Source organism: Lontra canadensis, unplaced genomic scaffold, assembly GCF_010015895.1.
Source record: "Lontra canadensis isolate GAN:19392208 unplaced genomic scaffold, GSC_riverotter_1.0 scaffold19, whole genome shotgun sequence".
In the NCBI taxonomy this organism is placed as follows: domain Eukaryota; kingdom Metazoa; phylum Chordata; class Mammalia; order Carnivora; family Mustelidae; genus Lontra; species Lontra canadensis.
Genome location: NW_022631013.1, coordinates 11,034,352 through 11,062,032, shown reverse-complemented (window position 1 = coordinate 11,062,032; position 27,681 = coordinate 11,034,352). Strand labels below are relative to the sequence as shown.

At 38.6% G+C, this 27,681-nt stretch overlaps 2 protein-coding genes across 8 annotated transcripts in view; one reads left to right on the top strand and one right to left on the bottom strand.

Moving 5' to 3' along the window:
- The window catches only part of UNC13B (unc-13 homolog B), a 219,410-nt gene that overhangs the window by 115,865 nt on the left and 75,864 nt on the right, over window positions 1-27,681 (bottom strand). For all 7 annotated transcript variants that reach the window (XM_032860476.1, XM_032860477.1, XM_032860478.1 and 4 more), the window contains one exon: window positions 23,202-23,259. In XM_032860476.1, the coding sequence (XP_032716367.1) occupies window positions 23,202-23,259 (58 nt within the window). The remainder of the gene's footprint in view (window positions 1-23,201; window positions 23,260-27,681) is intronic.
- On the top strand, window positions 19,670-20,900 carry LOC116869364 (aminoacyl tRNA synthase complex-interacting multifunctional protein 1-like). Its single transcript, XM_032860493.1, is given in 3 exon segments — window positions 19,670-20,097; window positions 20,100-20,303; window positions 20,508-20,900. Coding segments are annotated over 3 exon segments (960 nt in total). The 5' UTR covers window position 19,670; the 3' UTR covers window positions 20,837-20,900.

Below are 27,681 nucleotides of genomic sequence, written 5' to 3'. Positions count from 1 at the left end.
AGTAAGAAGCTGGGGACTCTCATGTCAATGAATTTAAATTACAATTTGAAAAATACAGTTGCAGACTTTCCTATATGAAAAATGCCAGTCTCTCAGTCAAAAGCATAGTGTTCCTTGACTGATGGAAAAGAGGCAGCCAGATGTACTATCCTATTAAGCTCAAAGACCAGTTCATTGTAAGCATACACATAAGTGAAAAAATGCTAGCAGTCCAGACCCAATTAAAAATGAATCCTCTTTCCTAGAAGGCAAAACTTCTTCATTTATCCCTGCTGATAAGGCTACAGCACACATTCACAGGCTTCTTGTTCTGCCTATTTCATCTTGTTTCTAGTGGAAAATATAAGAAATCAGACAGTCACATTAAGAAATAAGGCTGATAATTACCAAACAAAACACCCCCAGGCAACTGTTACATCACCAATCCAGTGTTGGTCAATTTTTCCAAGACAATGAAATGACAGGATATTTGATTTCAAGTGAACAGCCATCTGTCTAGGCAATGACAGGACTCCATTATCAATTACTAAACTGTAGTAATTACCAGGTAGCTCACAAAGGACGAAAAAAAAAAAGTCAACCATTAGAAGTTATTCTGTTCTCCCTTTCAAAACAGGTAAGTACCACAAAACTTTTCCTTCAATTGAAAATAGTTTTTTAAAAATCTATAATTAAGAAAAGTACATCAAACCTAACTAAGAAAAAAAAAACTATTGACCAATCTTCTTTGTGAACATATGTATTAGAATACAAGCAAATTTAGCCTAACATTATAGTAAAAGAATAATTTACCATAATCAAATAGGGTATATTATAGGAAAACAGAGATGATTTATCAATAGAAACTGATTAATGAATTCATCACATTAATAAGTCAAAGGAACAATGGATACCCATAAACAATTGGGTAAGTACTACTGAGCAATTCTGAAATGTTCAACATCTACTCCTTATTTTTAATACAGAAGCTCTACTGAAATATAAGATGCAGAGAAGTATACAAATCATAAGTGCATTGTTCAATGAATACTGTGAACACACTCAACATTACATAGATGAAGGAACAGAATAGACCAACATCCAGCAGACCTCTTCCTACTCCTTTTCATTCATTCAACCACCCTCCTTTTTTTTTAAGTGGGTTCCACCCCCAGCGTGGAGCCCAGTTCAGGGCTTGAACTCACAACTGTGAGATCAACACCTGAGCTGAGATCAAGGGTTGGACACTCACCCTACTGAGCTACCCAGGCACCCCTCAACTAGCTTCTGAACCAGCTATTTCCTCTGTGCATCACACTTTCCCCAGAGAGAAACATCACTAATTTCCTCACCTCCAAGTTTTACGCAAAAGTCATCTTCTCACTGTGGCTTAAGCACTAACTACCTTATTTATAATTACAACCCAATTTCAATTCTAGCATTCTCAATTTACTTTTACCATCTACTCTTTTATTGGTCCACTCTCTAAATTCCTATATAATTTCCTATATAATTGGTCCACTCTCTAAATTCCTATAATTTCCTAAATTCCTATATATATAATAATGAATATAATGTAATATTCATTACATTTACTGTTTCCCCCGACCCAGGAGCTTGATGTGTTTTGCTTCCTCATATATCCCAAGCACCTAGAAGAAAATCGAGACTGTACTAAAAAATGTTTGTAAGGTGCTTGCTGGCTCAGTCAGAAGAGCACCCAACTCTTGATCTTGGGTCATGAGTTTGAGCCCCATGGTGGCTATAGAGATTACTAAAAATAAATAAACTTTTTTTTTTAAGATTTTATTTATTTATTTATTTATTTGACAGAGAGAGAGAGACAGAGAGCACAAGCAGGCAGAGAGGCAGGCAGAGGCAGAGAGAGAAGCAGGCTCCCCATTGAGCAAGGAGCCTGACACGGGGCTCGATCCCAGGACCCCGAGATCATGACCCGAGCTGAAGGCAGTGGCTTAACCCACTGAGCCACCCAGGTGCCCCATAAATAAACTTTTAAAAAATGTTTGTAGAAGGAAAGGATCAAGAGATAGAGGGGAAAGAGGCAGTGTAGTTGGAGGCGAGAAAATGAGTATCAGCAGTATAAATACAGATACAAACTTTCTAGAGTATAATTTGACAACATCTAACAAAACTAAAAATGTGTGTATTCCTGGGGCTCCTGGGTGGCTCAGTAGGTTAAGCCTCTGCCTTCGGCTTTGGTCATGGTCTCAGGGTCCTAGGACCGAGCCCCACATCGGGCTCTCTGCTCAGCAGGAAGCCTGCTTCCCTCTCTCTTTGCCTGCCTCTCTGCCTACTTGTGAGCTCTCTCTCGCTCTGTCAAATAAATAAATAAATCTTTTTTTTTAAGTGTGTATTCTGGGGGCGCCTGGGTGGCTCAGTGGGTTGAGGCCTCTGCCTTCAGCTCAGGTCATGATCTCAGGGTCCTGGGATCGAGCCCCACATCAGGCTCTCTGCTCAGCGGGGAGCCTGCTTCCTCCTCTCTTTCTCTCTCTCCGCCTGCCTCTCTGACTACTTGTAATCTCTATCAAATAAATAAATAAAATCTTTAATAAATAAATAAATAAAGTGTGTATTCCGGGCGCGTGGGTGGCTCAGTTGGTTGAGCAACTGCCTTCAGCTCAGGTCATGATCCCAGACTTCTAGGATCGAGTCCTGCGTCGGGCTCCCAGCTCCTTGGGAAGTCTGCTTCTCCCTCTGACCTTCTCCTCTCTCATGCTCTCTCTCACTCATTCTTTCTCAAATAAATAAATAAAATCTTAATAAATAAATAAATAAATAAATAAAGTGTGTATTCCTTAACTCAGTAATTCCGCTTAATAGAAATGCACTAATTCAACTAATATTATTGAGCAAAAGTACTAGGAATAAACAAATAAGCATTTTCCTTATAAAATTTATGGCCTAGAGAAGAAAAATATTAATCAAATAATCATATATATTAACTACTATGAAGGAAAGGTACATAAAATAATATATAATAGGGAAAGGGAGATTCATTTGCATGTTTACAAAAAACATTTATACAAAGTTGTTCACCATAACACTGTTTTAGGAACAAAAATTTGGGAAAAATCCAAATATCTACCAATAGGGGAGGAGTTTTAAATTATACATTTCAAATGGAATATATCAAATTTGAATTTCATCAATCTTCTGGTACAACTATCAATTTACAAAAAAAAAATATGAAGGACAGAAAAGTAAACTATGCTATGGGAATATACACAGCAAAATTCACAATATGGGAAACTATGAGTCAAACGAAGACATGCAATTAAATGGCTTCACTGCCTCAATAAATAATTGTAAGGAAAAAATTAAGACATGGAGAAGGAATCCATAGATTTAAAAAATTATAAGCTATATCAAAAAGATAAAACAGGTAAAAATAAATTCTAATGTTTAATGATGCACACTTGAGTGATAAAACATAAATAAAGCAAGGAAGTCACTGTCATAAAGGTTGGTAGTTACTTTTAGGAAGGAGATTGGGAAGGGCATGTGGAAAGCTTTCTAGGGTGCCTGAGAAAGGGTTTTTTTTCCTATCTTATATGAATTCATTAAATGTTTGTTTTATAAAGTTGTCTGTGTTACATTCTACAATAGATTTTTTTTTTTTTTTGACAGAGAGAGATCACAAGCAGGCAGAGAGGCAGGCAGAGAGAGAGGAGGAAGCAGGCTCCCTGCTGAGCAGAGAGCCCGATGCGGGGCTCGATCCCAGGACCCTGAGATCATGACCTGAGCCGAAGGCAGTGGCTTAACCCACTGAGCCACCCAGGTGCCCCTACAATAGATTTTTTTTAATGCCTCAAACAAACTGGGTATATCATTACAATTACCACCATCTGATGATTTCATTTCTCTTAAGTCTTCAAAAAGTGCTTCACTGTCTTCAAGATAAAATATAAATAGCTTGCTATGGCTTTCAAACCCAGCATGATATGAAGACTCTATATGTATTATCTCTGACCCTGCCCCACAATTATTCCCTGCCCTCAAGTCATCCAGAATCTTCAACATGCTTACAAATCATGATTTTTCATATTAATGTCCTAGTACCATAAACTCTTTTCTCCTTTACCTGACTGACTCTTACTTTCTTTCAAAACTCAATTTATGCCAGAGGTTTCAGAGGAAGAAAGGATGAATAGGTAGGGCACAGGGAAATTCTAAGGAAGGGAAACTATTCTGTATCATATTACTAGGGTGAATACATTTGCCAAAACCCACAGAACATACAAGGCAAAGAGTGAACTATAATGTAACCTATGGGTTTTTGTTGACTTTTAAATTATTTTCAATTTAAATATCATTTTCTCTGGGAAGCCTTTCTTTACTATCTAAAAATTGGATTAAGTTTTCTTCCTCTACTACTCACTGAATCACAAGGCAGTAAATTTATTTTCCTCTCTGGACCTGAGCTCACTAAGGTCAAAGACTTTCATCTCTATATCTCTAGTTCCTAGTATGGTTCTTGATATGAGGAAGAGGTGTCCAATAATTATTTGTGCAACAAATAATTCTAACAATTGTTGACCTCAACAGTACTTCTGTTAATCATGTTTTACCAATCAAATTCATTTCTTCCCACTCTGAACCAACAAAGCCAATAATAACAAACCAAAGATGACCATGTTTTTATGGGAATAACAAACTGTCGTATATATACAACACATACGGTGCCCAGGTTAGGCAGTTATGTGCTATAATCAAATGAAACTTTTTTTTAAGATTTTATTTTTTAAGTAATCTCTACACCCCACATGGGGCTCACACTCACAATCACAACACCAACAGTAGCATTTTCCACCAACTGATCCAGGCAGGAGCCCCTCAAACTTGAATACATTAATCTGACATTTTTAACATACATAATTGTGTGCCATAGTAATTGAAAATAAATGACAATAAGTTGATGTAATAACTACAATTAGCCACCTCAAATTCTCTCTGGAAAAAGACAGGATAGAAATAAGTGAGTCAGAAGACTACAATTAATATTATTTTTATCAGGCAAACCATACTGTTATAATTTCTCTCTTTTCTTTGTTAGTTTGCCAAAACCTATAATCATCATCAGTATCAACTGCTTATACAGATACCACATATACAGGGTAAAACTCATCACCCACTCTTACTGACAGAAGTCCCAGACTCACTGCACTGCCCTATTACTAAAATAAGACTCCCTCTACACTCTGTGGAGTCTATAACCAGTATATTTTCCTGACTCTGAGAGTCCTAACCCTGGAATAAAAGTTGCAAAACTATCAATTGATTGATCATCTACTCCCACTACCCAGGGAGGATGTTCTAGCCAGTTATTGGCCAGGACTGAGAGTGGAGGGGGCTATCTTTTAAATTTTCCCTTCATACTTTTCTTTTATCCTACTATGAATATCTTTTTGTTAATTCAATACATTCTAATTAGCTTCTTCAAAAGCCATCTCTAAACTCACATCTTCTGGAAAGCTTTCCTGAACAAACTACATGACATTCTTTTTTTGTTTTTGTTTTTAGATTGATTATTTATTTATTTATTTATTTATTTGGCAGAGAGAGATCACAAGTAGGCAGAGAGGCAGGCAGAGAAAGAGAGAGAGAGAGGAGGAAGCAGGCCCCCCGCCAAGCAGAGAGCCCAATGTGGGACTCGATCCCAGGACCCCAAGATCATGACCCGAGCCAAAGGAAGAGGCTCAGCCCGCTGAGCCACCCAGGTGCCCCACTACATGCCATTCTTAACCATCCGCTTCTTCCTCAGCCACCTCAGGAAGATACGTGCTAAAATTAACTCTAAAATAAATGTACTTCCAGGGCACCTGGGTGGCTCAGTCAATTAAGAGTCTGCCTTCGTCTCAGTCAATGGAGCCCCTCATTGCACTCCCTGCACAGCAGGGAGTCAGCTTCTCCCTCTCCCTCTGCTCCTCCTCTTGCTCATGCTCTCAATCTCTGTAAAATAAATAAAATCTTAAAAAAATAATTTTTAAGGGGCACCTGGGTGGCTCAGTGGGTTAAAGCCTCTGCTTTCAGCTCAGGTCATGATCCCAGGGTCCTGGGATCGAGCTCTGCAGAAAGCCTGCTTCCTCCTCTCTCTCCCTGCCTACCTCTCTTGACTACTTGTAATCTCTGTCAAATAAATAAATAAAATCTTTAAAAAAATTTTTTAATTAATAAAATTAATTAATTTTATGTAAATTAATTTCATCTCAATTTTTTTAAATGCCCATTAATAGGAACTGGTTCCCTATATAGTGTATATTCAACATATTAAGTGTAGTATATATTCAACATATTAAGTGAAAAAAAAGTAAGATATGTTAACATTGTACAAAGCATACTACATTTGTGAGGGTGACTTTAAGTATATTACATGTTTATGAATGCATAAACTCTTTCTAGAGAAATCCATAATAAATGGCAATAGTGATTGCCTCAAGGCAGAAACTGAATGGCTCAAGGATAGGGTAGAGGGAAAAAAGCACTGTTTTTCATAGCATACGCTATAATTTTTGATATAAAAAATGAAATTTATGCATGAGGTTCCTTTAAAAAGTAGTAACAAAAGGGCAAGGAGGGGGGTCCTAGGTTCAAGGTAACCAAGAATCAGCTACCCAGGGAACACCAATACGATTAGGATACTTTATTTATTTATTTTTTTTTTAAAGATTTTATTTATTTATTTGACAGAGATCACAAGCAGGCAGAGAGGCAGGCAGAGAGAGAGGAGGAAGCAGGCCCCCCACTGAGCAGAGAGCCCGATGCGGGGCTCGATCCCAGGACTCTGAGATCATGACCTGAGCCGAAGGCAGCGGCTTAACCCACTGAGCCACCCAGGCGCCCCTGATTAGGATACTTTAATGCAAGAGCCAGAACAGAAGACTCAAATAGAAGTGGTAAATGGTGGAAGACAGATGGCAAAGAAAGAATATGAGCTCTGGGGTTTTAGAAATGAGAAAGGGAAAAACAGAAGAAATTGATGAGGTGGGAGAATCTGCAGGATAGAGGTCAGTTGGTCAAGCAATCCTATTTTCCTGAGGGCTTGTGGTTCTAGATAAGTAAGTGGAAGTAACTAGTGATGTAACACTTGCTTTTCTGCTTTCATTGCTCACATTAATCAGTCATAAGCCACCAAGATTTTAAGTGGGACAAAGCTTTCAATCCTCTAACAAATTAAAAACGAGAAAGGGTAATAGGTGACGAGAAGGACACTAGGACCTGAAGTGAGAAAGGTTCCCCCTGCTGACAGAAAGGCAGAAAGACAGGAAGGAAGGAATGAAGGAAGGAAGGAAGGAAGGGACTCCCAGAGAAGTGAATCTGCCAAATTGGGCCAGTCCTGGTTTTTTTGTTTGTTTGTTTGTTTGTTTTTTTTGTCAGAGAGAGTGAGCACAGGCAGACAGTGTGGCAGGCAGAGGCAGAGGGAGAAGCAGGCTTCCTGTTGAGCAAGGAGCCTGATGTGGGACTCCATCCCAGGACGCTGGGATCATGACCTAAGCCGAAGGCAGCTGCTTAACCAACTGAGCCACCCAGGCGTCCCCAGCCCTGTATATCTTTACTCTTTGAAGAAGATGATGTACAAAAGAGGGACTCATTTTCTTCAGCACAGTAGCAAGTACAACTTTGGTATCACTCTATTCTCTCCAAGTCAATATGGTCGGCATATAATTTGGCATCTTTTTTAATCCTCTTCCCATACTTACCACGTATCCTAGTATGAATAATCTTTGCTTTCAATCAACACATTTCAATTAGCTCCTTAAATATCATCTCTAAACTCATCTCTCTGGAAAGACTTCTTGAACCAACTTTATGCTATTCTTTACTATTTGCTTATTCCTCTGTCACCCGAGTACTTTCCTATTTCCAGGGTATCACATTGCACCTGAGGATCATCTCATAAATAAGAGCCAAGTTGCTACATTTGTGTATTTGTCCTCTTCTGACCTAAATAGGCTATAAGCTAAATCTTCTGATTCTTTTTCCATCCTCCCATCATTCTTCTTTGAACCCCACAAAGATATTCTCTTGTCTATGTATCTATTCATTAAAAACAAGAATACTCCATGAAAATACAGAAGCCTCTGGAGAGGAGGAAATGAAAAGATTTAATGGATAAACTTATACCAAAAAGCTTGGAGTTTCTTCTCTGTAGTCCTTGTCTGGAGTTTCCAAGTTTCACAAGAGAAGTTAAGAAAAGTATGACAATTCTTTCTGTCTGTCATCTGCTAAAAAGTCTTTATTTCTATGAAGAATAAACATGAACAATTTAATGCTTATAAATTACGACACAGGGGAACCTGGGTGGCTCAGTGGGTTAAAGCCTCTGCCTTCGGCTCAGGTCATGATCCCAGGGTCCTGGGATCAAGCCCCGCATCGGGCTCTCTGCTCAGTGGGGAGCCTGCTTCCTCCTCTCTCTCTGCCTGCCTCTCCGCCTACTTGTGATCTCTGCCTGTCAAATAAATAAATAAAATCTTTAAAAAAAAAAAAATTACGACACAGCTCACAAAGCTTTAGTTACTGCCATTATCACCTATCAGTTACCTGATTATGAGTCTTAATATCAGTCCTATTATAGAAGCATCCTCAGAAATCTACACGTTCTAAAGAAACTAAATTTTCAACCCAAAGGAAAATACTTCCTTCCAATAAATAATGCAAATTATACTTTTTCAATAATCATTTTTCTTTTTTCTTTTTTCTCCAGAAAACTTTTCCCCCCAAATCCACATGGGCTGAGGTCTCTCAGAGGCGAAAAGCCAGGCTTCACTCCCTGGTACCTAACATATCACAGAGTGAGATATAGTTGTGCAAATTCCAAAAGAAACAGAAGACTAAGTCCTTGCTCCTGCAATTCACCAGTCTAGTGGAGAAAAAATCCTACCAACCAGGAAAGGAAAGTCTAAGAAAACATGTAGAGTACATGACACTAAACTCTACTAGAAAATAATGAGAGGTGGTGGGCTCATGGGTATTAATTAGCTCCTTTATTCCTCTCCAAAACTTAAATTTGTTACAAGTACTCTCTCACATATTCAGATACTGCATAATTAAAAATTTTTAACGTTTTCTTTAAGATTTTATTTATATGTTTGAGAGAGACTGAGCAAGAGGGAGAGAGCACAAGCAGGGAGGAGAAGCAGAGGGAACGGGAAAACCAGACCCTCCACTGCAGGGAACCCAACAGGGGGCTTGATGCTCCACTCCAGAGTCATGACCCAAGCTGAAAGCAGATGCTTAGACTCCCAGTACACTCTGTGTACTGAGCCACCCAGATGGCCCGTGCATAATTAAAATTTAACTTGATTTTTTAATGGGGCACCTGGGTGGCTCAGTCGTTAAGCATCTGCCTTCAGCTCAGGTCATGATCCCAAGGTCCTAAGATGGAGCCCCGCATCAGGCTCCCTGCTCAGCAGGAAGCCTTCTTCTCTCTCTCCCACTCCTCCTGCTTGTGTTCCCTCTCTTACTGTCTCTTTCTCTGTCAAATAAATAAATAGAACCTTTAAAATAAGTAAATAAAATCTAAGGGTTTTTTTTTTTTTAAGAAAAATTAAGATGTTGGAAGAGTATATATACTCCAAACTGTGAAAACTAGTTATCTTGGAGTTGGCTGGAGAGGGAGTATTATGGATAACTATAACTGTTTATAATACACATTTCTCAATCACTTAAAAATTTTTACAGAGAAGACATTATGTATTTTGGGTTTTTAAGTTTAGACTAAAAAGGGAATTGATTTAGTATGTTGGGGCAGGGGGCAACAATGCTTTATAACACGTTGCAAAGTAACCACAAAGTTTCCACACAAATTTTAAATTCCAACACATTATCTGGACATGAACTGCCAGAATTTCTTAACCCAGTAACAAACGTGTGAAACTCATTCTATCAGGGTGAATGAGGACAGAGGAAAATTCCTACTGTAGTCAAGGCCAGGATTTCAGGGAAACAGATCTTTGCCATGGGAAGCAACCCAAAAAATAAACAATCTATTCCTTATGACTTCAAGAAATTTTTAAAACATGGTAAGAACCCAAAAGGGAGTATTCAACTCAAAAGGGGTATTCAACTCAAAGTTAGCTCTGAATATTTTTTTGGTAACACATGGTACTCTAAGACCAAGTCAAAGGATAGAAAAAATAATCAAAATGTTTCTCTGATGTATGCACACATACATTTTGACATGTGTAAAATCTCTCAAATGATTAATAAGAAACTGTTAATGATGACTACTTCTGGGGAGAAGACCCAAATAGGTAGGTATAGGAATGGAAGGGAGACCTTTTTACTGTATTCTCTTTAATATTTTAAAGTTTGTGTGGCATATGCATATTTCCTATTTAATAAATGAAGTAATTTTAAAATAACACAAAAGGCAGAAGGCAAATAAGAAGAGCATATTTTTCTGAATTATATCACATTAGATTTTTGACATCAAGAGGTCATATAGGGAAAAGAACATGGACCTTAAGAGTCAAATAGACCAAGGTTTTAACCCCAGTTCACACACTTCCTAGAAACAAGTGGCACAAAAGAAGGTAACCAGTGAGAAGCCCTGATAAAAAGACTCTGGGCTGCTTTCTTCATGCTACCATGCAAAGTGGCCATCAAGATTTTAACAAGAAAAGCAATACATTGCCCAACTTTTAATACAAGTGACTTGAAATGAGACCAAATTTTAACATTGAGGACATTGAACAGAACCTTCAAAATTCATGATATGTATTGAAAGCCACATTATGACAAAAACAACTGGGACAGTTTATGAGGTAGCACCACAACGGATGGAGCTAAAAGCCAGCTGGCAGAGGGACTAAACAGCCCACTAATCAGGCTTTGAATTTAAGTGAACAGCATAAGTATTATGGCTTGGGGGAGTGAATATATTTGTGATTAAGTCAAAAGTGACAGTGTCCCAGAGGAACCTGGGACAGGAATTCAATAATTTTCTAGGTGTCCCAGGACTATCTTGGACACCTATCACTCAATTTCAGTGCAGGGCATTGTTTAAGAAAGCTATCTGAAGTCTTAGTATACCGTGCTAATGTATGGAAGGAGCCTGCCATGCAATAGCAACATGGCGTTGCAAAACATAGGACAAGCTGAGTTCTGTCCGTTCAAAAGTTATGGTGAGGGATTCTTGATCTCTTCAAGACACTGTGGGAAACATAGATTCACCCAGTATATGCTCCTAAAAGGATGCTACTCCTAGTCGAGACTGTGAAGCCACAAAGTTCTCTAAGATTTAGATCTCCTGATAGGTAGAGGCTATCAGCATGGAAGCTACTGTCATCTGGAAATAGTAATACAGAAAAGAAAACTGCTGGAGAACAGGCCACAGGACCTGATGCCAGCCACGCTTCCTTTTTATCTGCAGCTGTGCGAGGTGGTTAGGTCTGACAGTCATGACGTGCAAGTTGGTGTCCTCTGGTATAAAATGCTGGAGTAACAGTCTCATGGTCTACTCCATATGATCACACCCTGACACAGTAAGTACTTGCTAACTGGGTCTACTCCTTCTGGCAAGGGCTGGGTCCAGAATGAAAGAAGGAAATTCTGAATCAGACACAAATAAAATTTCCTGCCTATTAGAATCCACCATCATCTGACTGGGAAAACAAGTCCTGGTCCCCACTGAGAGAAAACCAGAATACCCCAGAAGCTTAAAGTTAGTCTTTTTTATGGTAGGGGGAGAACTAAGATTAAGAGCAGCACTGGCAGTATCAGCCCAGAGTTTTGTGTCTGCTTGATTTTGATCAAGGAATTATACCATCATCTGTATAGCACACTGGAATCTAATCTTCCAGATGGGGAATAACTGGTTATATATAACGAATGACCCATTTCTCTGCCTCCCCAAAAACGTATATTAGAAGTAAGTCATAGCATGGCAGTGGACAATTTTAGATGGAAACCAAGAAAAATAGGAGAATCTTAGAGGACTATTCGAATGTAGTACAGACTAGGGATACTGCATGTCAGGCCTGATGGCTTAATAGTAGTGGGAAGTACTTCCCACTAGCTCCAGCTTCCTATCAAGGAATCAACAATATCAGCATTATGGATCGCCAGGAAATATAACAAAAAGTTGAAAAGGTAGGGTAAGTCATCTTATAAGAATATGTCTCTTTTCAGTATGATGGCAAAAAAGACCCTTTTGAAATTCGTGGTGGCCAAGATGTCACAACTTAGTAGCTAAGTTGATACTGATTCTACTTCTCAATGTTTGGTCACTATTATTCATGGATGCGACTCACATCCACTCTTCTGAACTGATTCATACTTTTAAGAAAAATGTTAAACAAATGTTGAGCTATGCCCTATTTTACTAATTTAAAAGACTGATTCATACTCAAGAAATTCTGGTTTATAATCTGATATGTCACTATTTATAAGAAATATTGTAACAAAACCAGTGAAACACATCCTTCACAGATAATCAGAGAAATCTCTGAAACACCAATGGTGGGCTGTATCTCAAAAGTTCAAGCTACCTTCAAGGTCATATTACAAATGGAAATGACATAAACCCCAAAACCTTTTTATTTCAGACACAGTAATTGATTAGGAGAGACCTTAGGAATAATCACCAATAAAAGCAACACTGAAACTTCAAGAACTACTTAGAACTCTCAGGGCGCCTGGGTGGCTCAGTGGGTTAAGCCTCTGCCTTTGGCTCAGGTCATGATCTCAGGGTCCTGGGATGGAGTCCTGCATCAAGCTCTCTGCTCAGCAGGGAGCCTGCTTCCTCCTCTCTCGCTCTCTGCCTGCCACTCTGCCTACTTGTAATCTCTCTCAGTCAAATAAATAAATAAAATCTTAAAAAAAAAAAAAGAGCTACTTAGAACTCTCAATCAAGGAATCACTAGTATTATCAAACTAAACTGTGTCAACCTCAACAACCAACTATTGTTCAATTAAGTCTCAAATCCAAACTGAAAAAGGAAATCTACATGACTTGCCTCTACAATGTCAGGCCTAGGACCATTTTCTGATATTTATTGCTTTTTTTAAATTATCACATACAAAATGCATTTGGAGAAAAATTGCGAAGTTCAAAAAAGTATAAAGAAAAAAAGTAAAACTTCCCTACAATCCTAACCCTGAGAGCCACATTAACACTGTATTTTAGGGGCACCTGGGTGGCCCAGTTGGTTAAGCATCTGTCTGCCTTCAGCTCAGGTCATGATCCCAGGCTCCTGGGATCAAGCCCCACATAGGGCTCCCTACTCAGCAAGGAGCCTGCTTCACCCTCTGCTTGTTCTTTCTCTCTGTCAAATAAATAAATATGGGCGCCTGGGTGGCTCAGCCGTTGAGCATCTGCCTTTGGCTCAGGTCGTCATTCCAGGGTCCTGAGATCAAGCCCCACATTGGGCTCCTTGCTTAGCAGGGAGCCTGCTACTCCCTCTCCCACTTCCCCTGCTTGTGTTCCCTCTCTCACTGTATCTCCATCTGTCAAATAAATAAGTAAAATAAAGAAACAAAATGCTAATAAATAAATAAAACCTTAAAAAATACAACTAAATTGTATTTCCTTAGAGTTTTTCTTCCTATGCTTAGCTGTATATAATGTATTCTTTTTTTATATAATTTATTCTTTAGATAACTGAGATCATACTATTTATCACCTTAGGATCCTCCTTTTTAAAGCTTCTTCATATAGATATCTCCTGTATCTTAAACTATTTAAAAGCATAATACCCCATCACATGGAAATGCCACAATTACCCATTCTTTCAAAATTTTTGCAATTTTTCTCCATTATAATTAAAGTTTATACATAAATGTTCCTTTGCATCTCAACTTATTTTCCTTGAATATCACCTAGAAGTAAAATTACTGAGTTAGAAAGGTTGTGCTAACTTAGACATCCCGACAGAATGTGTGAGTAGTCATCCCAGCAAATCCTTGCCAGATACTAAATCATTTTTGATTCACTTCTCAATTGCAACCAGTGATACCATCATTAATAATACAGCAGGTGTGCTATAACAACCAGACATGTATAAAAACTGAAAATAGCAGGGGGTGCCTGGGTGGCTAAGTCAGCTAGGCATCCAACTCTTGATCTCAGCTCAGGTCTTGATCTCAGGGTCATGAGTTCAGGCCATGTGTTGGGGGGCTCCATGCTGGGCATACAGCCTTTAAAAAAAATTGAAAATAGCAGAAAGTTGTAAAAATTAGTAGTCCTAAATTCGTTTTGGTGTGGCAACATGGTGTGCTGTTTCATTCTTTGACAAGACATAGGTAGAAATATCCTTACTGAAGAATGAAGTTTGAATACCTTAGAAAATTTAAATACCTTTGGAAAAGGAATAAACCAGTTTATCTCTCCACACCACCTTCCTGTATGTTTAACGTTGTAACTAAGGTAAATTCACATTATACCATTTGTTGCGAATGAGATTTCTATCTAATCTGCAGACCAAATTGCAGAGCCTCAGAATAGCTCAATAAATTGAACAAGAATGATATAAATATGAAAAAGCTGGCATGCAGATAAGACCTGCAAAAGTAAATATGAGGTTCAAACATGCAAAAAGCATGCATCTGTTGGTATCTGCCACCAACCCTCAGTTGAGGACATTATCTGAGGAACACATCCTAAAAACAAAAGTATATCTGGGCACCGGTGTGTCTCAGTTGGTTAAGCGTCTGCCTTCTGCTCAGGTCATGATCCCAGGGTCCTGGAATTGAGCCCCACATTGCACCAGGCTCCCTGCTCAGTGGGGAGCCTGCTTCTCCGTCTCCCTCTCCCTCTGCCAGTCCCCATTTGTGCATGCTCACTCATTCTGTCAAATAAATAAATAAATAATCTTTTTTGCTTTTTTAAGTGTACTCTCTTTTATGTGACCCTATAAAATCAAATCCGCTAAAAAGTTCTAGAACAAAAGTAATGGGCTATTGTGCTGGTACTGAGAATGACTTCAAAAAAAGATATAAAGGCAATTCAGTGGGGGAAAAAAATAACAGCCTTCTTAACAAATGATGCTGGTACAATTGGATATACACATGCAAGAAGATTATCTTAGACTCTTAATTCACACCACGTACAAATGGCAATGAATGAACCTTAGTTGGATCCTAAATTAGGACAAAAATGCGGCAGGGCATTGGTGGTTCAGTGGTAGAATTCTTGCCTGCCTAAATTAGGACAAAAAGGGCAAAAATATTTTTAGGAAAATTAGAGAATTTTGTATAAAGAGTAGACATCAGAAGCCACTATGAAATTCTGTTAAATTTTTAGGTGTGATAGTTTTGTAATCCTATGTGAATTATACCTTAAGGTAAAATACAACTTAAAAAAGAAAAAAAACTTTTGAGAACACTGAATTTTAATTAGTAGGCCTGTTGTTACTAATAGCATTGGTACATTAATCCTGAAAATTGCCTGTGCACATGATAGGATAAAGCAAATGAGTATATAATTTGATATTCTTGGGAACAAGAGTTCTCACTGAGAGAAAAAGGAACATACAAATATGGAATGGCAGACAGTGAGGAAAAACCCTGTCATGAAAGTGTTAATTGGTAATAACAGTATGAACATATGAGTTAGGTATGTATGTTTGTTTTCCTAGTTCTGTCCATTCAAAGAACCAAAAAGCAATACTACTCCAGTAGCAATGAGCATGACCAGTTCCAAGATCTTGATTTCTAAATACTATTCCCCACTAAAACAAACCAGGGCTTGCTGGAGAAGTAACTTATTCTAAGACTGAGGCAGTGAAAGGACAAGATGAGCATGGAACATCTACCACCGAGAAAGGAAGGATTTATTAAAGAATGATGGGGCCATGTCAAAAGGACACAGGATCTGGTTTAAAGGGAGTCTCAAAAGCCCAATTTGGGGAAATTTGAGCAAAGACAGTAACAGAGCTATATTATAAAACACTGAGTTAAAGAAAGAATACATGAGGGGTACCTGGGTGGCTCAGTCAGTTAAACATCAAACTCTTGATTTCAGCTCAGGTCATGATCTCAGGGCTGTGATATCATGCCCCACATCAGGCTCTATGCTAGGTGTGGAGCCTGCTTAAGATACTCTCTCCTCCTCTCCTTCTGCCCCTTCCCACCCCCTGCACTCTCTCACTCCCTCTCTTAAAAAAAAAAAAAAAAAAAAAAGAGTATATCCAAATAATTGGGGTCAGAGAAACCTTCACAGCAAAGCTAAGAGTAAGGGCTTCTTTAGAGGAGTAGTCATTTGTGAAAACATTTTGAAGGCATCTCACAAGTAACTGCAGAAGACTGACCCTAAAAGAAAAGGCAGTGGAGGGACCTGTGAAGGTATCTCAGGTTTAGGAAGTTACAGGATCATGTGATATGACAGCTAAAAGAAACCTAGAGACACAGTCTTCAGGGACAGGTGGGCCGTGGGAACATGGTGGCAACAGACCTTGCCGAGATCACAGATGTGAACATCAATTCTCATGGCGTCTTCAACTGACATCTGTGACAAAGTACTGGGCAAGACACAGAAGAAGAGCTATAGTGTCTGGGAAGCAGGCCCATCTCCCACCAGACCCAGGACAAGAAGATCTACATGTATGTCTATTCAATGGGTTACGGTCATGCCCAACACTCCATCTCCACCAAGAAGATCAAAGCCATGTACCCTGACTACAAGGTCACCTGGGCCAATGATGGCTACTGAGGTCTGCTTAAGGGGCCAGCTGTACCCCCTGGCCAGACGTTGGAGACCAATACCAGTTTGGCCCAAGCACCCTGGTTTATCTCACGTACAGGAATTAAAAACATTATCACCCCTGCTGCCCCCAACACCCCGCCAAAAAAAAAAAAAAAAAAAAAAGAAAAGAGACCTAGAGACCATTTAGACTAACTCTCCCCTTTTATACATCAAGAAACTGAAGCAGACAGTAAGAAGACTTCCAGAGTCACTCAGAGAGATAGCAGCAAACCCAAATTTAGAACAAGGACTAATTATTCCATTACTCTTCTTAGAAAGGTTTAGCTATTAAAAGTAGTACACTGTTGGGAGTGCCCGCCTGGCCCATTCAGTAGAGCCTGTGAACTTTGCTCTCAGGATCATGAGTTCAAGCCCCACACTGGGTGTAGAGATTATTTTTTTTTTTTTTAAGTAGTACATCATTAAGTATTTAGAAAATGTAAGATGCAAAAAGGGGGTTAAAAAGTCATAATGCCATAGATGAACAGATAAAGAAGATGTGGTATACATAATGGGATACTACTCAGCCATAAAGAAGAATGAAATTTTGCCATGCGCAATAACATGGATGGATCTAGAGGATATAATTGTAAGTGAAGTAAGTCAGTCAAAGACAATACCATATTATTTCACTCGTATGTGGAATTTAAGAAACAAAATGAACAAAGAAAAAAAGAGACAAAAAAACAGACTCTTAAATACAGAGAACAAACTGGTGGTTACCAGAGGGGAGGTGAGTGGGGGAATAGATGAAATAGCAGTAAGGGATTAAGAGTATACTTAACATGATGAGCAATGAGTAAATGAGCAATGTATAGAATTGTTGAATCACTATACTGAATACCTGAAACTAATATAACACTTTATGTTAATTCTCTGAAATAAAACAAGAAGGAAAACAATATGTAGTACCACATAAATGTTCTGAGGTTTGAGTCCTTCAAAATAACCTGCTGGACTTTCATTTAGAACTACTTATTGATTTCTTTTAGGTTAAAATTGGAAAAACAAAGAAAAAAAAATGTCAATCCCTCATACCAGAGACAAATTTGATTAATATTTTGGTACTTCTATTTCCAGGTATTTTTCTCCTAATTATATAAATACATTTGTATACATGTATTAATCTGCATGAGCTGCCGTAACAAAATGCCACAGATTGAGTGCTTAAACAGCAGAAATTTATTTTCTCAGTTTCCAGAGGCTGAAAAGTCAAAGATCAAGGTTCTGGTAGGGTTCAGTATCCTCACATAGGAGAGAGAGCTCTGGTGTCTCTTCCTCTTTTTAAAAGGCGACCCATCCTTTCAGATTAGGGTCCCCCCATGACTTCATTTAACTTTAACACCTCCTCACAGGTTCTCTCTCCAAATACAATCACATTAGGGGTTAGGATTTCAATATGAATGTTAGGGGAACACAATTCAGCCCACAGCATTCCACCTCTGGCTCCTTCAAAATTCATGTCTTTATCACATGCAAAATACATGTTTTCCATCTCATCAGCCAACACAAGTCTCAAATCCAGATCAACCCTAAAGTCTAAAATCCAAAGTCTCACTTAAATAGCAACTAATTAGATATTAGTGAGACTCCAGGTATGATTCCTCCTGAGGCAAAATTCCTCTCCAGTTGCGAACCTGTGAAGCCAAACAAGTTACAATGGTGGAAGGGACAGGAATAAGTGAGAGATTCCCATTCTACAAGAAAGAAAAAGGAAAGAAGGAAGAGCTGACAGATCCCAAGCAAGTCCAAAACCTAGCAAGGCAAATTATATTAGATGTTAAAGCTGTAGAATAATTCTCTTTGGTTGATGTCCCACCTTCCAGACCCACTGGGTTAGCAGCATCACCCCCACAGCTCTTCAGGATGGCCCTGCCACATGGCTTTCCTCAGGGGCCTCCCTCTGAAACAGAAGAGCATTGCCCACTGGGCCTGTGCTGGGAGTAGCAGCGCTGATATTCTCTGAATTACCTTCCAGGTCATTCTTCCCTTTCTTCAAGAAAAGCACATGTTCACACCAAAATAACGCTACGGTCTGATCCTGTAGAATCCAAGAAGTCCAATAGCCTTCATTCCTTCCCTCTTTGTCTCTGTTAGTTGAAACTGGCATATATACACATATATACAGGAAGTTTTATATAGTTTCTAAAAGATATTTTGAAAATAATCTCTACACCCAACTTGGGGCTTGAACTTATAACCCCAAGATCAAAGTCACACATTCCTCTAAGCCAGCAGACACCCCTGTTTTATATACTTTTTAACTTAAAGGTCTTTTTTTAAGATTTTATTTTGAGAGAGAAAAAGACGAGTATATGAGTGGGGAGGGGCAGAGGGAGAGGGAAGAGTTGGACGCTTAGCCAACTGACCCACCCAGGGGCCCCTTTAAAGTTTCATAAAACTGTCTCTATTATTATTCAAAGCATAATTTTAATTAATGCGTAATACTCAATCTTATGATTATCATTTACTATTAACTATAGTCATTTTTTAACTTTATATTTAAATATTCTGTAATCAACATCTTTATACACAAATCTTTATCTGCTTTTTGATTACTTATAATAAACTCCCAAAAATTCAATGACTGAACCGAATGATCTTCTGATTGGAAAAAAATATATACCACTGTAATAAATGACCAAAAAGGCAAGGATTTTTTTATGATTATTAAAGTATATTAAAAAATCAGGACAAATAAGTTAAATGTGTGATTCCTGACTGGATCATACAATGAGGGAAAAAAGAGGTATAAAAATATTTGGGGGATAACTGGGGAATTCTTAATATACACCATATATTAGATAATATTATTGTGTCAGTGTTAAATTTCTTGATTCTGATCATGGTGGCTTGGTTATGTAGACTGTCCTAGCTCTAAGGGGATACATGCTGATGTGTCAGGAAGTCTGAAGATTACATCCAAATGGACGGCTCCATACTGAGGCTGCCTGGGTGAGGCTCACCAGGTTGCTCTGTCCACCGATTCATGATTTTCTGCCATTTCTTGGCAAAAATGGCAACTAATGGTGCTGTTCTGAAGAGACTGGAACAGAAGGGTGCAGAAGTAGATCAAATTATTGAATATTTAAAGCAGCAAGTTGCTCTTCTTAAAGAGAAAGCAATTTTGCAGGAAACTTTGAGAGAAGAGAAGAAACTTCGAGTTGAAAATGCCCAATTAAAGAAAGAAATTGAAGAACTGAAACAAGAGCTAATTCAGGCAGAAATTCAAAATGGAGTGAAACAAATACCATTTCCATCTGATTATCTGCTGCAAGCTAATTCTACAGTTTCTGAAAATGTGATACAGTCTAGACCAATAACAACTATAACTGCTGGTGCCAAAGAACAGATAGGAAGAGGAGCAGAAGAAAAGAAGATGAAAGAGAAAACTGAAGTGAAAGGAGAGAAAAAGGAGAAAAACAGCAGTCAGTAGCAGGAAGCATTGACTCTAAGCCAGTAGATGTTTCTCGTCTGGATCTTCGAGTTGGTTGTATCATCACTGCCAGAAAACCCCCCACTGCAGATTCTTTATATGTGGAAGAAGTAGATGTTGGAGAAACAGTCCCAAGTACAGTTGTCAGTGGCCTGGTGAATCATGTTCCTCTTGAACATATGCAAAATCAGACGGTGAGACGCGCCTGGGTGGCTCAGTGGGTTAAAGCCTCTGCCTTCGGCTCAGGTCATGATCCCAGAGTCCTGGGATTTAGCCCCACATCAGGCTCTCTGCTTGGCGGGGAGCCTGCTTCCCCCTCTCTCTCCCTCTGCCTGCCTCTCTGCCTACTTGTGATCTCTGTCAAATAAATAAATAAAATATTTTTTTAAAATCGGATGGTGATTTTACTTTGTAACCTGAAACCTGCAAAGATGAGGGGGATAATATCTCAAGCAATGGTGATGTGTGCTAGTTCACCTGAGAAAGTTGAAATCTTTGCACCTCCTAATGGGTCTGTTCCTGGAGACAGAATTGTTTTTGATGGTTTTCCTGGAGAGCCTGACAAGGAGCTGAATCCTAAGAAGATGATTTGGGAGCAGATCCAGCCTGATCTCTTTACTAATGATGAGTGTGTGGCTACATACAAAGGAGCTCCCTTTGAGGTGAAAGGGAAGGGAGTGTGTAGGGCTCAAACTATGACTAACAGTGGAATAAAATAAAATTAAATGCTTCGTTTACTGAACTACATTGGAGAAAACTTTAATAACAATAGAAAGAAATACATTTGTCACTTGTTAAAAAAAGATTATATCGAAATGATTCAGAAAATACGTGTATTTTTGTGTATGCATATACACAGAAAGAGAGAAATGAGAGGTTGGGACAAGGAAGAGCAAGTGTGGCAAAATGTTTACCACTGAATCTAGTAAAGGATAAATGGGTCATTATACTGTCAACTTTTCTGTTTTGGGGTGTTTCTTTTCCCAAAAGATAGGAACAGACTATTCACAGGAAAATAAATTAGCCAATAAACATATGAAAATTTTTAAATTTTTTTATTTTTTAAAAATATTTTATTTATTTTTTATTTGTCAGAGAGAGCTAGTGAGCACAAGCAGGGGAGTGGCAGGCAGAGGGAGAAGGTGGCAGGAGAAGCAAGGTCTCCACTGACCAAGGAACACAATGTCGGACTGGATCTCAGGACTCTGGGATGAGGACCTCAGCCGAAGACAGACACTTAACTGACTGAGCCACCCAAGTATCTCAAACCTATTGATTATTTATGGCCTTTTATTTCTACCAGCTCTTTTGGCATTTGATCTCCAGTCACTTCAACTGAACTTCAAAAAGGGTGCAGGGAGGAAAGGGAAGTGAAATCTCAATCACTCCATTTCACAACTCATTAGCAGTCCTGGAGAAAGGTTGAAGAGATTAAAAAGATCAAGAGTGCCTGGATGGCTCAGTCAGTTAAGCAACTGACTCAATTTCGGCTCAGGTCACAATCTCAGGGTTGTGAGATCAAGCCCCATGTTGGGCTCTGTCCTGGTCATGGAGCTGACTGAAATTTTCTCTCTCTCTCTCCCTGTGCCTTCTCACTCTCTCTATCTTGCTAAAAAATAACTAAATAAATAAATAACTTAAAAGGTCAAAACTAACTCATTAGAATGAGTTCTGGAAAGGACCTATAGACTTTAATTCACAGCCTGGTTTTCAATTTAGATTCTTCTGGTCTCTTATGACCCTAAATGTTTGATAAATTCGAAGTCCTATATGGAAAAAAAAAGTTAGCAATAAGTAAAATGAAAAATTGCAGACTTTCTCTAAAGAAAGAAAAAATGTTGAGGTCTGCCACTGGTCATACTTTTATCAGGAAAGTAGCCTATAAAATGGAAGACAACCAATAGACTGACAAACCATGAATGGAGGTTTTCCTTCTCAGAAACACTATGAAGGTTATAATGGTTCCAAGTATTGGCTGTGGAGTTAGGTCGTCTGTGTTAGAATATTTACTTCACTACCTACTACCTATCTGATTTGAGTCAAATTACTCAATCTCTTTATGCCTCAGTTTCCTCATCTGAAAAATGGGACAACAGTAAAAACCATGTCTTAGGGTTATTGTGAAGATTAAATAAACTAGTACATTTTAGTTCTGATGGCAGCATCTGGCATACCGTAAGACCTCAACTTATGTTACTATGGTTACTATGGTTCTTATTATTACCACTATTGCTACAATAACTACTACAACTAACACTTTGAACCAGCAGCTATTTAGAATTTGGCATCTGGTTCAGAAAAACTATACTAACACAAAAGAAGCACAAAACACACACACACAGCGGGTGAAAAAGTGAAAGACAAAGACTACAAGTCAGTCCTTTAGTGTCTCCTCAGGCTATTTTGAGAGACACTGAGAAGGGAAAACTACACCAACAAAACACAGCTCATTTCAAGAGTGAATCTTTGTAGTCTGGATAAATTAATCTCAAGAGAAATGACAAATTCTCTCAGTCATTCATCAAACTTTATTGTGGCTTTCTGTACTATGATTCAGGTATTCAGAAAGAGTGTAGAAATATAAAATAGAAGAATGTTTATGCCTATAAAAACTGTGTTCTTACCAAAGAAATATAGACAGATTATAATATATAATGGGTTATACGATGAATGTATGCATAGGATACTATGGAAGCAGAGGAGAGACACCCAAACTAGACATGGGGGAGGGAGGAAACAGCAAGAAGATTTCCCAGGGGTGATGACACGGAAACTGAACTAACTTTAAAGGACAGTAACAGGTAAATGGGATAAAATGGGGAAAAAAATCATTCCCCCATGGTAAAAGCTTCCACATGGAGATAAAAGATGAGCACCACTGCCCTGCTTACAGCCACACAAAACCAAAAGGACTCTTCCAAACACTAATGACTAGATAACCACTGCAGATAGGGGCCTGAATAGGTATGCCTCCAGAATATCTTTTGTTGACATCTCCACCCTCCCCAACTCAAAAAAAGCCATGTTTGGAGAACTGACAGAAAGCTTTGATCAATGATACTCAAAGACAAGTTTCTCACTTACAACACTGGGCGGCAGCAGTGGGCAATGGCTTCCTCTGGTTTTCTTCTTGACTGGAACACTAGAAGCAAAAAGGAGAAAGAAAAAAAAAAAACACAGATAAGAGGCCCAAATACAGGCCCAAAAAAAAAAAAAAATCACAGCTGCTTGTGAAAAGATTTAGTGTTTGACTAAATTTTTATTTAACAGAAACAAGTCATCCTGTTGATTTCCCTGTATGATCCTGATATATAGGCCAGACTATATGTCAGATTATGGCCCTTGCCCAATTTAACAGGCTAACTAATGCAGGAGAGCAGAGAGATTGTTTTGATCAAGGGCACCTGGGTACGTACCAGCTCTGCCAGACAGCTGTAGAAGGCTTCGAGGAGCCTTAGAGAGCTTAGGGAACTCAGTCCTCTGAGTTTTCTTATGGATAACATACAGATTTCCATTTGGTGTGATGCAACTGAAAACCTCTCTGAAACGGGAATTTTCCCGTCTTTAAAAACATAATAGTGCTTCTTTCCTCACAAGGGCATGTGGGAAGTAAAATTACTTATTTAAGCATGTAATGCAACATCTCATACCTACTACAGTTCCCTTTCCATTCTAGCCTCCCCAACCCAACACCACCATCACAACCAAAAAAACAAATACAGATTACTGAAGCCACTAAAAAAAAAAAAAAAAAAGTTCTGTAAAAGAGAGCATAACTAAATGCAAGCCTTGAGGATGGGCAAGATTTGTAAAGGCAAAACAAGAGAAAGTCATAAACAAGTTAACAAAGGTACACAGTCTGAAAAACAAAATATTTTGATCAGAGCCTACTGGAGGATTCAAAAGACATAATTTGGTCCAGCAATTTGCAAATATGAAATCTGCAGTTCTCATCCTGACTCTGCCACTTATTACTATGCTCTGATGTACTGGGCAAGACAGTTCTCTAACACTGCCAACGAATGAGTCACTCATTCAGCATAAAGTTCTTAAGAACCCATTATCTACAAAGGCCTTGATAGAGTTTGTACATCATGGTAAGGAGTTCGGAATTTATTCTAGTGTACTCGGAAGCCATTTATAATTTTAGACACAAAAGGGATATGAGTCGATTACACTGTAAAAGTCTTTCTGGCTGCTGCATAAGGTGAACTATAGGGAACAAGAGGAAAAGACTAATTACTGCAATAATCCAGACGAAAGTTTATGGCGGCTTACATAGGAGTTATTAATGGTAAAGGACATCTCAAGTAGTTGAACACAAAATACAAAACACTTTTTGTATGTAAATACAGTTTTATATGTGAAGTACTTTATAAATTAACTATGATACAAATATCAGAGTTAGATACTGCCATTACTAATTCCAATAGAGAATAATGAGAAGTCAAACACAACCTAAACAAAAGTAATAGTAAATCTGCCAATCATAAAAATGCTCAAAAAGTTCTTGAAAGTTAAGCAACCCACCACTCAAAGGTAAAAAATGGACTTGGTTATAAATAGTAACCATTACAAATGAGGATGATTTTTATAGGTAGTACACAGATCTATCAGTGAGAAAATTCTGTAACTTTAATTTTTAATTCTTTTTAAGTAGGTTCACACCCAAAATGGGATTTGAACTCACAGCCCTAAGAGTCGCATGCTCTACTAACTGAGCCAACCCGGAACCCGCAAAATTCTTTAACTTTAAATATTAAACTAGAAGAATTCAGATTTAAGAAATGAAAGTAGAAGGATGCCTGGGTGGCTCAGTCACTTTAGTGTCTGCCTTGGGCTCAGGTCATGATCCTGGAGTCCTGAGATCTGTCTGCATCAGGCTCCTTGCTCAGTGGGGAGGTCTGCTTCTCCCTCTGCTTGCCTCTCCCTCAGCTTGTGCTCTCCCTTTGTGACAATACATTAAAAAGATGCTAAAAAAAAAAAAAAAGACAATAGCAGATATTTTCAGAAGACATATTTCATGAATATCCTCTAGGCCCAAAGCAGAAAGATGGAAAACCAACTAAAGCCTAATTAACAATATTAAAAGAGCTAAGGAAAAATCTATCATACATATGTACCAAAACAAAACAAAACAAAACAAAAACAAAAACAGAGGGGCACCTAGCTAGCTCAGTTAATAGAACATACTCTTGATATCTTGGGTCTGTGAGTCTGAACCCCAAATTGGGGGTAGAGTTTACTTCATCAAACAAATAAACGAACAAAAAAACCATACACACATACACACACACACACATACACACACAGGAAAAAAAAAAATAATCCTAATTATATCCAATCTCATCATGAATATAAGTGGACAATTCTCAAGAGATTACTAAGTCAAATCCATCACATTATTTATCTATAATATATAAGCATTATAATGTTAATATGTAAAGATATGTTTGTACACTTTAAATGTGTGCATTGTATGGTATGTGAACCCTATTTCAATAAAGCTTTTAAAAATAACGAGAGGGTGGGGCGCCTGGTGGCTCAGTCAGTTAAGCAGCTGACTCTTGATTTTGGCTCAGGTCATGATCTCAGGGTCCTGGGATCCAGCTCCATGCTCAGCAGGGAGTCTGCTAGAGGATTCTCTCTCTCTCTCTCTCTGCCTCTACCCCTACACCTGCGCCTGCTTTCTCTTTATCCTTCTCTTAAATAAATAAATCTTTAAAAACAACAAAAAGAGGGTTATAAAGGAAGGGATGGAAGAAGTAAACTGAGTGAACTCTGAATCCTAGAACAGAAACAAAAAGCAAAAATCTTAGATGAAGTTGAGAACCACAGACCAAGAATCACCATTTTCAGAACTTGTAAAATTCGGCAGTACTTGTATAAGTTACATTCGGTTTTTTATTGTTTTAACTTCTTCATCTGATTCTGCATAGTGACACACAGTAAGCCTATAAAATCAAAAGTACAATGTGGGTTTTTTTTATATTTTATTTTTAAGTAATTTCTACACCCAATGTGGGACTCAAACTCAACCCTGAGATCAAGAGTTGCATGTTCTACCAACTGAGCCAGCCAGGCATTCAGAAATGTGTTTCTTTAAGAGGGAAAAAAAGAAGATGGGAGTTTGGAAAACTGTATACCAGTCTACACCCAGGCTGTGGGAAAACAAAAAGCACAATGGGTAAAGTGGATATAATGATAAGAGTCTATGTGGCATTTATCAAGGGATGAAGAAAGATTGGAGCTTTCAACAAACAAAAAAAGTTGAGGTGCTGGCTGGGACATGAGAAGAGTTACAAAGTTTAATAATAGGAAGCCTAAAGAGGATTCAGTTAAATTAAGAGAAAACCCTGACAAGAGTAATTTGCAATTATCACAATTTGTATTTCTTCATCTTTGATTTAACTCATTGTGTGTTGAACAGTGTACCTCAAAAAAATATGAAGGGGCGCCTGGGTGGCTCAGTGGGTTAAACCTCTGCCTTCGGCTCAGATCATGATCCCAGAGTCTTGGGATCGACCCCCCGTGTTGGGCTGTCTGCTCAGCGGGGAGCCTGCTTCCCCATCTCTATCTGCTGGTCTCTGCCTACTTGTGATATCTCTCTGTCCAATAAATAAATTAAATATTTTTTTAAAAAAATGAATGTCTTAATCCCCAGTACCTATGAATGTGACCCTATTTGTAAATGGGGTTCTATAGATATAATCCAATTAATCCAATGACTGTTGCCCTTACAACATAAATGTAAATTTGGACAGAGACATACCAAGAGAACACACTGTGAGGACAGACTGAGAGACAGAGAGGCATGTGATTAACAGAGGCAGAGAATGGAACAATGTGTCTTCAAGCCAAGGGACAGCAAGGACTACTGAAAACCACCAGAAGGCAGAAGAGAAGCGTAAGACAATTCCTTAGAACATCCAGAAGGAACTGACCCTGCCAATAACTTAATTTCGGAATTCTAGCCTCCAGATTTGTGAGAAGATAAATTTCTGTTTTTGTAAGCCACCTAGATAGTGGTACTTTGTTATGGCAGCCCTAGGAAACAAATACACTCATCAAAATATTTCATTTTGGCTTCCCGCACTAATCCAGAGATATTGGTTATTAATTACCAAATGTAACAGCTCCATTTCACTCCTCATCATCTTTTTTCTCAATAACACTTGACGGTATCAAGAATTTCTGCCTTGGGGCGCCTGGGTGGCTCAGTGGGTTAAAGCCTCTGCCTTCGGCTCAGGTCATGATCCCAGGTCCTGGGATCGATCCCCACATTGGGCTCTCTGCTCAGCGGGGAGCCTGCTTCCTCCTCTCTCTCTCTGCCTGCCTCTCTGCCTACTTGTGACCTCTGTCTTTCAAACAAAATAAAAAAAAAAAAAAAGAATTTCTGCCTTAAAACCCTTTGTTCCATGAACCTTTTTCTCTTTCTCCCACTTACTCTCTTCAGGCAACTCTTTCTCCACCTCTTTGGTTTTTTCCATATTCTATCTTTGATGTTCCCCCAAGGTTTTGTCCTCATTCCTCCTCAATACTTTCTATATATTCTACCTGAGTG